Source organism: Sciurus carolinensis, chromosome 2 (genome assembly GCF_902686445.1).
Source record: "Sciurus carolinensis chromosome 2, mSciCar1.2, whole genome shotgun sequence".
Classification (NCBI taxonomy): Eukaryota; Metazoa; Chordata; class Mammalia; order Rodentia; family Sciuridae; genus Sciurus; species Sciurus carolinensis.
This window is the reverse complement of record NC_062214.1, coordinates 99,445,001-99,460,681: the sequence shown is the minus strand read 5'-3', so window position 1 is coordinate 99,460,681 and position 15,681 is coordinate 99,445,001. Positions and strand designations below refer to the sequence as shown.

General features: G+C 34.4%; 1 protein-coding gene across 1 annotated transcript in view; it reads left to right on the top strand.

The window, feature by feature from the left end:
* Unc13c (unc-13 homolog C) overlaps window positions 1-15,681 on the top strand; it is a 613,741-nt gene that overhangs the window by 470,025 nt on the left and 128,035 nt on the right. Inside the window, 3 exon segments of the mRNA XM_047537684.1 lie at window positions 6,048-6,174; window positions 12,668-12,764; window positions 13,431-13,574. Of these exon segments, the coding sequence (XP_047393640.1) occupies window positions 6,048-6,174; window positions 12,668-12,764; window positions 13,431-13,574 (368 nt within the window).

The following is a 15,681-nucleotide window of genomic DNA, read 5'->3' as shown; positions in this document are numbered from 1 at the left end:
TAGGCAGTTCATAGAATACAATTATAGTTTATTTGAAATATCTTCATATATCTAATATGTGATTATGCATTTTGAGAAATACAAAGGAACACATGAGAATAATAGATACAAAGATTTTGGAACAATAACAGCTAACTTTTCATAGAATCATTTAAGCAATAATAACTGCTCAGAATATAACTGAGAGCCCACAATAGGAAATAAGTTTGTCAACATATAAAAAGTGATATCAGTCTATCCACAAAGACTGCATATTTTATTTCTACGAGTATTTCTCACTCAGTCTATACACTTCATCTTCACAAGTTTACTTAGCTGTTTTTTTTTTAATGTGATGGTGAATCATTGCACAATATGATCAGCTAGAGGTACTTAGACTGATATAGTTCCATAAAACAAGGGGACAGCCTAAATACATATTTATGTTATATATGTAAGCATGTATATTAGTCAGTTTTTCATTATTATAACAAAATTCCTGAGATAGGCAAATGTTACAAAGGAAAGATGTTTATTTATCTCATAATGTTAGAGTCTGAGAGTCTAAAACAGCACGGTTCAAGTGCTGGTGAGAGAGCCCCCTTGGCTGCATCACATTATAGCAGTTTGTATGACCATGTGTCTGCAAGGTTTCTCTTCTCCTTATAAAGCCACCAGACTTCAATTACAGAATAATTGACCTTATCTATTTTTTTCCCAAAGTCCCCACCTCAAAACACCATAGTATAATTATGTTTCCATCTTTTTAATACCTCAAAAATGGTGACTTTATAAATATCAACACATGAAGCCTTGGGGGCCACTTGAATTACATTGAAACCATAGCAGTATGAATCTCATCTTTAAGAAAAAAAAGACACGAAATTTGAAAGCAAGGAGGATAATTAACCATGAAGAATAATTAATGTGTGAGTCTTAACTTTTGAAAAACTTTTTTGTGATACAACAGAATATACCATGTAGCCTTACTCCACAATAAACAGATTTTCTCAGTACACAGTATTTGTCTAAGTCTGGCTTTGGGTAGCTCTCCTGTGAGAGGAGACCCAGCCTTAAGGACCCAGCCTTCTACCATTCCAGGCTTTATTATCCTCTAGGGCCTTGGAATCTTTGTCTGTACCTTCTACCTTTGTCCAACAGTTGAGAGGAAGGAAAGTACAAGGGACTTCCCAAGAAGTGTTTCAGGATAAGACTAGAATTGACATATGTTTTGATCCCAAATTCACACAGCAGTGTTGACTGGAAAAATGTAGCCTATTTGTGTACCTAGGATGAAAAGGACATGGTTTGGTAGCAAATCAGTTAAACCTGCCACAAACACTGAAGTTCTTAGTGATTACTCTAAGTCACTGCTTAATAAACAAACAAATAAACAAGAGCCGGTATTTGTTATTTGCTGCTCAGGACAAATTTCAGAGGTGGACAGCTTTTCGTGGATGTGACAAAATAATTGAATACAACAAATTAAAGGAGGAAAGATTTATTTTGACTTTTGTTTCAGAGTTTTTAGTCCATGATCAGCTGGCTTCATTTTTTCTGGACCTGTGTTGAGGCAGAGCGTCATGGCAGAAGGGTATGGTAGGGCATAGCTGGCTACCTCAGGGTGGCTGGGAGAAAGAGGAAGGGATTAGGGACAAGATATAGTTCCCAAGGGCACATGCCCCAGGGACCCACTTCCTTCAATTAGGTTCTACTTTCTATGGTTTCCATCACCTCCCAGTCCATTCAGATATGTGCATCATTGTTAGAACCCTCATGATCCAATCACCTCCTGCAGGCACCACCTCTGCACTGGGGACCCAACCTTCCACACATGAATCTTTTCCATATTCAAACCATAAGAACAGGAGTAGACCATTTCTTTCCACTTTTGTTTGCACTTTCCTCAAGATCAGAACCTCATCATCAATTAACTCAATATACTACAAATCTCTTGTTAGCTGAAGACCATAATACTTATAGATATATCAATTGTTCATTTGTTGAATTAATAGAAGATAAAGAACTGGTACAGGTCTCCTGTTTCTGTCTAGTAACAGCAGTAAATATCAGTTCATAATCCATGATAGAAATGAATCTTAAAGGACTTCAAACTAATTCTTACGGTTTTGCAAGTAATTCCATGAGGAGGAGGAAACTAGTAGTTATTTCTAAGTTTTTTGTTTATTTGTTTTGCTGTTTTTTCGTTTTGTTTTATGGCAAAGGGATTGGTCAAAACCTAATAGTTTGAGTCATCATACCAGCTAAATTCTTAGAAACTAAAATGCAGCAGGTCATGGCAGTGCTTACTGGTAATCCCACCTACTTGGAGGTTGAGGCAGGAGGATGGTGAGTACGAAGCCAGACTCAGCAATTTAGCAGGACCCTGTCTCAAAATTAAAAAAAAAAAAAAAAGGAGTAGGGTCCTAGCTTAGTGGTAAAGCACCACTGGGTTCAATCCTTAATACTTAAATAAATAAGTAAAATGCATACTCCCCAGACAAAAACAAACTCAGATCCAGTCTTCTAGAAAGAGATCTCTGGCATTATTTTTGTCTACTGTCCTATGTCCATCCTCACTGGGGAGACTTGGGAGGTACAAAGATGAGGAAGTGGCCTGGTCAAGGTGCAGTTACAGTACATTAGACACATAGAAGCGTTCTTTCCTGGAACTTTGTGAATAACAGGAATGAAAGAACTGTAGAAGAATAGGAAGTTTGCAGAGTTCAGGAGGATGGATTTGGAAGGTTTGTAAGTTCTAAGTAGAGTACCCAAATAAAGAAAGAAACAACATTCACAGTTTTGGAGAAGTGCAATATGCATGGTCCATGCAAATAAACTAAAAATCCTGCTAAAAAAAAACTAACCTTTACTGTGTTGCAAGGGACAGGGATTGGTGAAACCTGTCCCTTTTAGGGTCAACATGCATTCAAGGTTTGGCCATACGTACCATCGAAACATTTACAAACCGGAGTAGAGAAAAAAATAACCAAAGATTTTATTCTGAAACATAGGTACATAATTTCACAAAACGCATGCTTCTGTCTAAAGTAGTATCTCTTTTAAATAAGATGAAGTCTTGTTCCATGTAATATTTTTCCTCTGATACTAATTCCTCTTTATGTACTATCACTACCAGCAGATCATTTCTCTATTTAATTGTTCTCTTTAAGCAAAAAATTGGGCTAAATTCACCTCCTCCAGGATATAATAACATCCTGTACAACCTGCAATTTAGGATACTTGTCATATTGTGTTCAATGGAGTGATGATATGTCACCCTTCCTTCCTATTCTCAGGGAACTCAGATCACATGTGGCCTCATTTTAGATTTCCTGTGCCTCATACATGGCCTTGCACAAGACAGGACTCAATAAATACTTTTGGTATTAAATGAAACTGTGTTGTCTTCCCTTCAGCATTCTGACAATGTGCAAATATTCTTAGAGAATAAATAGTCTTAAGTCAGACTCATTTCTAACATTTACAGAACTAAGAGCATACATAGAATAGACTTAAATATTTACAGTTTACAAACCATACTCCCAAACTGTTAAGTAAAATGTTCTTTCTACATTAATAAGTATACCTTCTTATCAACAAGATAAAAATTGTATGTAATACCATTTATGTTTTAATATTTTGAAAGTTGGCAAAATGTCAAAGTTAAAATTTGATTTTCAATATGTTTATTTGAGTCTTCTACTTAGATTGATAATATTTGGATATGTGAATAAAGATATCCATAAATAAGAAATCATATTTTTCTTGTAGAAAATGCACCTTTCCATTTCTGTATCCGAAAAAACACTATGCAGTTATAATTAAAGTTTTCAAAATATTTTGCATTCTGTAACAGTGATGCCAAACAACTCAGTCTTTCCTGAGTCATGCCCTGTCACACCATCCATATTTTTTAAAAAATAAAGGACATCTTCACTTTGACATTGTTTGCATATTTTGTGTCTTTTCTTTTCTGAACTCCAGCTGCATTTTTTCTCTTTCAATCCAATCTCCCCTTACATGCATTCTCAATATTTATTAACAATAAAATGTTTAGTATTCAAAGTAAACATGATTTGAATACTTTATAAATAGATGTAATTTAAAGTAAACTTTAAAATATAAAACAAAAGTTTATTATTTGATGTATTTTATAGTTAAATTTAATTAAAGTTCATGCATATAAATTTTAAAAAATAAAACTACACTTCGAGCAGTCAATGTCCATTTAATTGGCAAAAAATCAATATCATATTTCATTTATAGTATCTGGACTACACATATACAAACCTAAGAATAATATGAATTATGATTTATTCAAAATATTCCCCATCTATCATGTGTACCTGACTTGATTCATGAATACCTTCAGAAGCATAAGTTGGAACCAAAGAAAAGAAAATGCATATTAATTAATTTGAAAATTATAGTTTATTATACAATAACATATCGAATTTCTGCTGTCCAGGGTAGAACTTGGCTTGTTAGTTTGCCCTATCCCTTATCCATGTACTTCCCCAGTACAAGTGTCTCCCCACCCTCCAAAGCAGTGTTTCCACTGGTTAGCAGTGAAACAACTTGCCAAGGTTGATAGCATTTGGACACAGTCACCTTTTGTTTTTAGAACTTAGGGCAAAAGATAGTCCAGAATGTTTTTTCTGGGGTTCAGAAGGTGTTAATCATAAATGCAGGTTGAGGAGCCCATGAGCCACTTAATTTGTGATATGTTGAGACCTCTAAGTGCGTGGGTTCAGGGCAGGGGCCTCACCATGTTGTGTTTCAGGGTAGTATTGTGTTAAGTTCCTATATACAAATTTTTCCTCTTAAGGAATGAAGGTAAACTACTTATCTGACAGGACAGGCTAGGAGAAAACCAACATCAAAAAGTGAAAAAGAATGAAATGAATTTGGAGATAGCTGAAGCAAAGCATCTTGTTCATAATTTTGCTTGGTGGTTAGCCTAGAAGTACTAGTTTATTATTTTTGTTTCTATGTGAATGCATACATCTGTGCTTCTCTTTCCTCCTACATGTTATCTAGAATTAATCATTGTTGAGATAATTGTAAAATGTTTGATTTGGGTTTGTAATCTTTCTTTTATATACCATTGGGATATAAGTCCCTCTGTAGACAGGTTTTAGAAAACAGGGATAAGCTAAATTTCTTCATAACGATTTAATTGCTTCCAATTAGTATTTTCAGAATTTGGCCCAGAATGTGGTGTGGAATGTTTTTACTATGAATCAAAGCCTCAAGCATAGTGGAGACTCAGAGATCTCAACTAGAACTTCTCAGAACATACTGTCAACCTGAATATAGCTAGGGATATTTTGAGTTTGTGTTTATAATTTAGCCAGAATTGGCCAAGATATTAAGATGTGGTGGAGAGTGGAAATCAACATGTTTGGTAGCATTATTACATGTATGTCCTCCCTAGTTTTGTAAGTCCAGGTTATAAAAAGTTTTAAGTTATACTTTTCAAACAAGATGGGAAAAAATGTCACATATTAGAAAACTCTTCTAACAAAATATCAAAAAAAAACTATAGGATGCAAAATAATTTTAGCTGAACTAAAAGGTAAAGAAAAAAAAATCAGATGACTTAGAAATGAGATATCTTTTCTTTTAAACTTTCTTAATTTTTAAAGTATTAAATAACTAGACCAGAAATGTTACCTACACATTTACATGTCATGTATTAATCAGTGAATATGATGCCCAGTGTGAATTATGTTTTATCCACGCTTAGATGTTTAAAATATGAACATTTGCAGATAGAAAAATCTTAAGTATGCTATATTATTCTTTAAGCCTACCAAAATTCTCACTTTTTTTTAGTAAGACACATCAGAACATTCAAGTTATTTCACATTATTGCTTGAGATACCATTTTTTTGCATTTTATAAAATGTCAGGTCTGCCTTTAGCAATTCACTTTGCCATTCCTCCTAATACATTCTTGTCTTCTTGTAAATACCACCAATCTACCACTAAAGGTACATTGGCATACAGCAGCATTGTTGGCAAACCAAACTTTATTAATTGTTTGATGTTATCTGTTATAGAACATGAGAAGCAGCGATTATGCAAGAGCACTGATTATATGAATTTGCATTTCAAAGTGAAATGGTTTTATAATGAATATGTGCGTGAACTTCCTGCCTTCAAGGATGCTGTTCCTGAATACTCCTTGTAAGTACTGATTTTCAACCCCCCCCAAGTTTGTTCTCAATTCACAGTTCTGTAAAATTACAGCTGAATTGTGTAGCACTAAAATCTCTTCACAGTCTTCATTTGAAAGCAGACAGTTTTGCATGGCTTTGAGCCATATTTAATTGAATTGTATTGCATTTTTCAAGTATCACTTATTTGGATATTCAACTCAGAGAAAGAGAAATACACCATAGGAAGTTGTTTATATGATGAAATTACTTCCTAAGAAAGTGTTAGAATGCAAGATTTTTAAATAAGGGTGTTTATGTATTAATCTATATCGTCAGATTTTTCTCTTTAACTTGAGCCTATAACTATCTTAGAAATTCACATTTCTAAAATGGAAATCATTAGTTAGCCAGCAAATTTTGATATGCCTTAGAACTCTATTTCATTCCATTAAAAGGTTCTTCCTTGCACCAGGCACCGTGCCAAGTGCTACAGGGCAATAATGCAAAAGAGGAAGAATTCGCTCTCTAGGGAACTGATACTCAGGAGATGGAAGTAGAAAAATCATGATAAAGCAAGGCAAATGAAATAAGTATTAATATAAGAAGCACAAAAATATCATAGGGTCTCAAAGAAGAGAGACTTTACCCCTGTTTGGGAACGTTGCATGATATTTGTGAATGGGTTAGCATTTGATGTAGACTTTGAAAAATTGGTCAGGTTATAGCAAGAAAGGGGAGAAAAACATTAAGATGTAAATGAAAGTTGTGAGTATAGTCATATATTTTGGAATATGTGAGCTATGATTCATAGGAAATAGTGTTATTCTAGTGAGAAAGGGTATTTCATGAAAGCAGTAGAAAGTAATATAGGAAAAGTAATTTTGAACAAGATCATTGTAAACAGATTCTGGGAAGTTTGTACTGCATTCATTAAACATTGTGGGAATTGGAAGAGACAGAATGAGGGGGCAGAATGGGGCCAGAAAAGAGATTTAGAAGGTAACGAGCAATGTAATGATGACATATTAACAGCCTCCAATGTGACTGTAACAGACATGGATAAGGTGAAGAAGGACAGTAAGAGAGGTTAAAAGCTAAAATCATGAAGGGGAAGTGGGAAGATGTTTGTCAAAGGACACAAAACTTCAGCTAAATAAGAGTAATGAGTTTAAAAGATCTATTGTACCACATAGCAACTACAGTTAATAACAGCATATTGTATTCTTAAAAAAAAATTGCTAAGAATCAATTTTATGTGTTCTCAACATATAAAGTCTTAAGTGTGTGAGGTAACACACGTTAACCAGCTTGTTTTAACCATTCCACGATGCACACATATTTCAAAACATCTGCACATAGTAAATACATACAATTTCATAAAACAAAAAATATGAAACAAAATAAAACCATATACATTATATTTTAAAAGATTATATTAATAATATAGAGTGATCAAAGTGAGAATGTGAAGAGTGAAGTCGTGGCTTAGAAATTTTAAAAATAGAATTTCTAGAATTTGTCAACTAAATACATATGAGGATAAAACAATGAGGACTTAAACTTGAAGTATGTGCACATGAACAGTTGATGGTATCACTGGGAATAGGGAAGTTAAACAAAAGAGCTATTTGCCAACTATTTGCTTCTGGCTCTGCCTAGACGCTACACTAAACTAAAGGCTAACTAATAATTCTCACTGAAGAACAACTATCAAAGCTGAATAAAATTTAAAAAGCATCACAAAGCAGCCCAGGATGGAAATGTTAGGGTCCCTGAGAAAACAGAAGTGCACCGAGCAGGCAAGTACACGGTGCAGCTTCTCCCCTGAGCTCCCCACCCACATACCTTTCCCAATTTGCAATAAGGATCTCTGGGCCAAAACAGAATTTGGAGCAATCTCCTTGGGCTGCAAAAATAAATAATGCTGTACAGGGTTGTGAAGGCTGCTTGGACTCATGGGGTTAAGATGTGAAAGAAATGATAACTACAGACACAGGAACATAGGATTGTACATGTAGTTTCCCCTTGAGGCATTTTCTGATCCCTAAGCTGCCTATGTGTAGAGATTGAAGCAGAAAAAAATCAAGTAGAAAGAGAGAGATTGAAAACTAAAAGAAGATTTTGACTGTCTCACAGCACTATGGGGACAAAAGTTACAGGTCAAGCCTTATTAGAAAAGAAGGAATATTTTAAACACTCAGGGCCTCCAGGTGAAATCCCTGGTGGGCTTTGTCCTAGAAATAAGGGCAAACTGGAAATAGACCACTAAACCCAACCTGTCTAGATCAAGATATTGTCCCTGAATTCTGTCTAAAAGGAAAAAATTAAACCTTCTCTGGAGGAAATGATCAAGAAAAGATCCACAGTTTTTCATAGCAACATATAATATTCAACAAAAAATTAAAGGCAGCAGGATCTGAATGGCTAGAATCTAAGAGAAAATACAGCTAATAATGAGACTTACCACAGATTCCAATCTTTAATGTATACTTCTTAAAATGTTAGAAATTTCAATAGAAAAAATTGAACTTATAGGAAAAATAAAATGGAAATTGTAGAACTGAAATAAAATGAAATTAGGAATATAATAGATGCTCTTAATGGCAGATTTTAAACAGCAGAAAAGGACAAAATAACTAGAAGCTAAGTTTGAAGGAAATATCTATGTAAAGACAGAGAAAAACAAGAAGTTCAAAGTATAGAAAAAAAAAGGGTTATCTGGTACAAAGTATAAAGGGCTAATATGCAAACAATTAAGTCCTAAAAAAGAACAGAGAAGACATGAGACAATCATGCACCACAAAAAATTGTTTTGGTCATTGATGGACTGTATGCATAGTGGTATGTCATGCAACCTAGGTTTGTAGTGGACTACATTAGGATCCTTGTACAATGAAGAAACTGCCTGATCACTTCTTGAAACATGTCCTCCTCATTAAGCAAATCAGGACTGTACTAGTGCAATGTTTAAAAAAATACTAGGTGTGAATTTTGTGAAATTGATGAAAAACATGAAGCCACAATTCAAGAAGTTCTATAAATCCTAAACAGAATGAATGCAAAGAAAACTGCCTAAAACTGCTTAAAACTGAAAAACATGATAAAAACCTTAAAAGGTACCAGGCTCCATGAGTTAAGAAAAAGTTAGAAACAATAATTGAAAGAAAGTTCATACTAAGTTCGTACTAAGCTGTACTAATATTGAACAAAATGTACTTTAAAATAAAAATATTTTAAGAGCTGATGCGGTGGCACATGCCTGTGATCCCAGTGATTCAGTAGGCTGAGGCAGGAGAATCACAAGGCCAGCCTCAGCAATTCTCTGCAATTTGGTGAGACCCTATCTCAAAAAAGGAAAAAAAAAAAAAAAAGTGGCAATGTAGCTCAGTGGTAAAGTCCCCTGGGGGAGGGGGATGATTAAAAAAATACATTGAGAAAAATATTTCATGATAATCAAAGGGGCAGTTCAACAAAAGATATGTCAATTCTAAATTTTAATGAATCATATAACATTAGCAAAATACATTAAGCAAAAATTGCCAGACGTAAAAGGAAAAACATCAACAGATTTACCCTTCTATTTGGATATTATGTTTCTTCAGCAATGGAGTGAAGATTCAGACCAATAAAATCATGAATAAAGTCTAAACGATAAGTTGCCAGGAAAAGTGGTGCATACCTGTAATCCCAGAGACTCAGGAGGCTGAGATAGGAGGATTGCAAGTTCAAAGCTAGCCTCAGCAAAATAGTGAGACCCTAAGCAACTTAGCCAGTACCTGTCTCAAAATAAAAATTAAAAAGGACTGGGGCTGTGTGGCTCAATGGTAAAGCACCCCAGGTTCAATCCCTAGTACTTAAAAAAAAAAAAAAGAAGAGCTTACTTGGAGATGTCATCTATATAGCTATACGCTAATACACTAATATCAATGTATCTATACCTAATTATCCAGAGATTTCACAATATTTGTAGACATTTTTGCACACACACACATACACCTATATAAAATTTAATAACCCACAAAGACAAACTATACAATAAAATCAATAACATAGGTTTACTATTGAAAGAAATTTTGAAAACAAAATTAAATGAAAGAAAGTAAATAATCAATATGACCTGATATAAAAATGATATGAAAAAATAGGAGAAATTAGTTTAGCCAAAAGCTGGTTTTTAAAGACTAATAAAATTGAAAAAGTCTTAGCAAGGACAATGGGAAAGAGAGACAATGTCACAAATCACCAATATTGGAAAAGGGCACAATAAAGGTCCTAAAACAAGAAAAATAGAAAATATTTTTTCTAGTACACTTAGAAATTTATACAAAATGTACAAATTTCTTTTACAATAAAACTTGTTAAACTGACATGAGAAAAATGTAATATCTGAATAAGACTGTAACTATTTTAAAAATTGAATACTTAACCAAATAATGTCACAAATAAAATCTCAGGTCGAGGTAGCTCCAAATGCCATTTGTACTAATGTTTAAGGAAGAAATATCACCTGTATTACAAACTTCTGGAGAACACAGGAAAACTCAAATCATTTTTCTTTTTTGAAAACAGCATATTCTTACTATTAAAAAGTATTGAGAACACAAATAATGTGGATAATAACAGGACAATTTATCTCATGAATGTAGTTTTAAAAATAACTTTAATGAGATATGAGCCAATAGAATCTAATAATTTATAAAGGGTTAATATAACACCATTACAGAAAATTTATTCCTGGGATATGAGATTAGTTAAACATTGAGAAATCAGTGTAATTCACCCTGTTTTAAAGAGTAAAGGAAAAAAATCTCTGTAATCATTCATTACAGTAGACCCAGAAAAATAATCTGATAAAATAAAAATGTATTGGTTATAAAAATATTTTAGGAAGTTAGGAATGGAAGGAAACCATCTTAATCTGATAAAAGTCCCCTGCCTCAAAATAATAGCTGCAAGAAAACACACCTGATGTTTATTGATTAAAATTTTGAAAGCTTCCCCTTAAGATCAAGAATGAGAGATATGTGGTCAGGCATGGTGGCACATGCCTATAATCTCAATCAACTATTGCAGATCACAAATTGCAGACCAGCCCCAGCAACTTAGCAAGACTTTGTCTTGAAATAAAATTTAAAAGGCTACAGGTATAGATCAGTGGTAGTGTTTTCCTAGCATGCATGAGGCGCTGTAGGCTCAATCCCCAGTACTTCTAAGAAAAGAGAGAGACATATCTGATAATATTAGCTTATTTAACATTGTAGTAGAAATAATAGGCAATACAATAAGACAAGAAAGGAATGGAAAAGTATGATTGTGGGGCTGGGGATATAGCTCAGTGGGAGAGTGCTTGCCTAGTTTGTAGGAAGCCCTGGATTCAATCCCTAGCAACAAATAAAGGAAAAGAAAATTATGACTGTAAACAACAAATAATGATGCTATTTTATTTGTATATGAGATAGTTGTAGATCTAGAAAATTCAAAAGAAAGCATAAGAAAATTATTAGATGTAGTAAATGTAGTAAGTCTAACTTGGTAAAATTTCTGTATTGTGGTCACAATTAGAAAATTATATGTAAAGCATACCACTCAAATATCATTGAAATCACCAGAAATAAATGTGAGGAAAGGTATGCAAACACTTTTTTTCAAGCAACTATAAAATGTTACTGAGAGAAATTTAAGACTAACTGAATAAAATATACAGTTATATTAAAATATAATAGTTAATATAAAATAAATAGTTCAATTATTATAAAGATGGTAGTTCTCCCACATTGACAAACAGATTCAGTGCAATCCTATAAAAATTCTACAGTGCAAATTGTTATGTTCATTCAAAAATGCATGGAAAAAGCAAAGGACTAAGAATTCTCAGACATCTGAAAGAGGAAGTTTGAAAAGCTGGAAAACTACTCTTTGGTTATCAAGGCTCTTTAAAAAGATATAGTAAAACTAAGTGTAGTGTTATCAAACTATGAAAGAACCAGTGAACAAGCCAGATCTGAGACATGTGCCATCACCTGACTTCCATCAAAGACATTCATTCATTGTGGTAGAATGGAGAGTGTTCAATGGTACTAGATCAACAGGGCATGCATATGGAAAAAGAACTTGGAAACAAACCATTCACAAAAACCAATTGCAGACGGATTCTAGATCATACCTAAGAAGTCAGAATATTACATACTACAGGAGACTTTTGGGTAAGTATAGATAGATGCACCACACAAGTGGACACTACAGGAGTTTGAATTATAGGAAATTGCAGGGTAGGTTTTGAAAAACTCAGCATATTTGAGGCAGCATGGGAAGAACAATGAAAGAGACAGAAGTTGAAGATAGAAGAGAGGGATGAATTTGATGAAGTAAAGGTAGAGACATCTGAGGGAGCAAAATTGGAAAAGGAGAATGAGGGAGGTTTTTGATCCTGAATTATTGTTATACCAGAAAAGAGTGGCATTCCTGTTAATCATATACAAATGGTGCCCTGTGTGGTATGTAACATCATTAATATTTTTTAGGTGGTTTGAACCTTTTGTTATGCAGTGGCTGGATGAAAATGAAGATGTGTCAATGGAATTCCTTCATGGAGCACTGGGAAGAGATAAAAAAGATGGAGTAAGTTTAAATTACTATACATTTGGTGTAATGTAACTTTAAATTACTTTACTTTGCTGTAATTCCATCACATTGCTCACCTTTAAGCTGACGGGAATTGTTAGGCTTATTATTATTAGTTGAGTTTCCTTTTAATACCCCAATGAATAAAATAATTTTAAAACAATTTCAAAGGGTTGGTCTGAACTCTAGGAAATGGCTTAAATTAAAAACAGATGAAAAAAATCAATCACCCTTTTTCCCCCAAGATTCTTCTTTACTTCTTAAACAGGTCTGGCTACAAGTTTCCCAGGCTTGTACTAAACGTCCTTGTCATCCTGGAACCTTTTCAGGATTTGTAGATTAGGAACACGTTCTCCCATTCCTCTGCAACAACTCTCAAAAGTCCTGAGCCACAACCAGTTCTCAAAACTCTTCTAATGACCCTGAAGAGAGAAATATTTGAAAGAACCAGATTCTCAATTCGGCAATGGAAAAACCAATTAACAGTAACCTATCCCATGATATTAGTACTGGTGTACTTGCCAGAAAATTAGTTGAACTATTTGAAATTGAGTAAGCATTTTATTCCTGGAAAATGTTGATGCATGGTTTGGGAGTTTCAGTTGTTTGTGTGATGTAACTCCCCACTGTGCTTACTGACGACTTCACCTCCTCCCTCTTCAGTTCCAGCAGACATCTGATCACGCACTTTTCTCTTGCTCTGTGGTTGACGTCTTTGCTCAGCTTAATCAGAGCTTCGAGATCATTAAGAAACTGGAATGCCCTAATCCTGAAGCATTATCTCACTTAATGAGAAGATTTGCAAAGGTAGGTTGAATGGAATGAATTTTTCCTGGGGTCATGGCAACCTGAAAAATGTGGCAGTTTCATAGTATTAGTCTTGTTTGACACCTCTGCCTCAGTTCAATTTGTAATTGTCTACTAACAGATTCAGCTGTTTCCACATTTTTCATCTGAACTCATACACTTCCTGATTCTTTAGTACCGATTTATCATCTTAAAATCCTGTTTATTATTCACATGGATGACTTAGTCATTTATAAATGAAGAGATTATCATGGATGGCCAAATTATTTGTTTCAAATATAGTGCTTTCTAGCTGAAAGTAAGCCTTGGCATTTTATGTATAAATGGGCACATATATTTTAGCAGATCCTGTTGTATAGTGAAATGTATGGTGGACTTGGAGTCATAAAAACTGAGTTCTGATTATAAATCAGACAATAAGTGTCATGTGAATCTGAAAAATTCAATTGATTTTTATGAATTTAGTTTTCTTATGTGACAGATTGATTTTGGTCAACCAAATTTCTCCTAAGGCCTTTTTTTGCCTCTTAAAATGTAAGGCAGCTTACTATGTGCTTGTAAGTTGGCCAAGATTTTCAAAGATTATATATATAATATATATAATATATATAAAAGAAGCAACTTCTATCAAATCTTATCCCCCCGCAAAAAAATTATAGACCATAAAATAATTGGAAGATGATATGAAAAGGGACACAATTTAGCTTTAAGCATGGTGGGATCTACAGTAATTGAGTGGAAGGAAATTTGCCAACAGCTGAAATAGAGGCTTCATGGTAAAAGTGGGGCTCATGAAAGCCTTAAAGGTTAGAAAAGTATTCTAAACCAGAAGTATAATAGGAACAAAACAAGAGGTAAAGCTGAACGTGAGGGCAAGGGCAAAGGGAAAAAGTTCTTTTTTGGAAGAAGCAGAAGGAAAGTTTTGGAGAATGAAGATAGACCCTGATCTTGAAGAGCTCTGTTGTATAGCTGAAGTTTAGACTTCATCTTTTGGTGGATTTAGGAAACACTCAACATTAGGGGATATTTGAGCAGGAGAGGAATTTAGGGGAACTATCTACACAATCCTGTGTCTGACCAACCTAGGCATAAGTCTGGCACCATGGATTGAATGATGACTGAGGTTTTGGATGTTCATTCAGCAAGTGCTCACTAATTACTTGAACACTTACTGATGCTCTAAGGGTGTAGTAATGACTAAACATAATCTCTGCCTCCAGAAAACTTACAGTAGGAAGACCAAAACTCTAAACAACTATGACAAAGTCAGATGCTATAATCAGAGTATCAGAGAGGTTGAAATATATGTGTGTGTGTATATATATATATATATATTTTTTTTTTTGACATGTTAGAAAGTAGGGAAATAGCAAAACCCAGTTTAAATTTTGTAATTTTGAAGATGTATTAGTTCTTAGAGCTGCTATAACAAAATGCCACGTACTGAGCAGCTTAAACAACTAATTTATTTTCTCCCAGTTCTGAAGGCTAGAAGACCAAGATCAAAGTGACCACAGGCCTGGTTTCTTTTGAGGACTGTAGTTTGTAGATGCCCTGGCTTTTCACTATGTCCTCACATGGTCTTTCCTCTGTGTACAAGGTGCCCCTGGTGTCTCTGTGTATCCAAATTAAGGATGACCGTCAGATTAGATTAGAGCCCACCATGGAGGTGTCATTTTTACCTAAATCGCCTTTCTCCAGCTGGGTGTGGTGGTACACGCCTATAATCCCATTAGTTTGGAAAGCTGAAGCAGGAAGATCCCAAGCTTGAGACCAGTCTTAGCAATTTAAAGGGGCCCTAAGCAACTTAGTGAGACCCTGTCTCTCAAAATAAAAATAGGACTAGAAATGTGGCTCAATGGTTAAGTTCCCCTGGGTTCAATCCCTGGTACCAAAAGAAAAGAAAAGTCTATTTCTCCAAATACTGTCACATTCTGAGGTACTGGGAATTAGAGAGAGAGGGGTTCAACAAAGGAGTTTTGAGGGAACGCATTTTAGCTCATAACTGATGTGTACAGTGAGCATGCTACTGCTTTTGACCTCAAACATACTAACTACATAACTTCATTTGACATTATCATTGAAAAGTTAAGGTCTGTTGTGAATG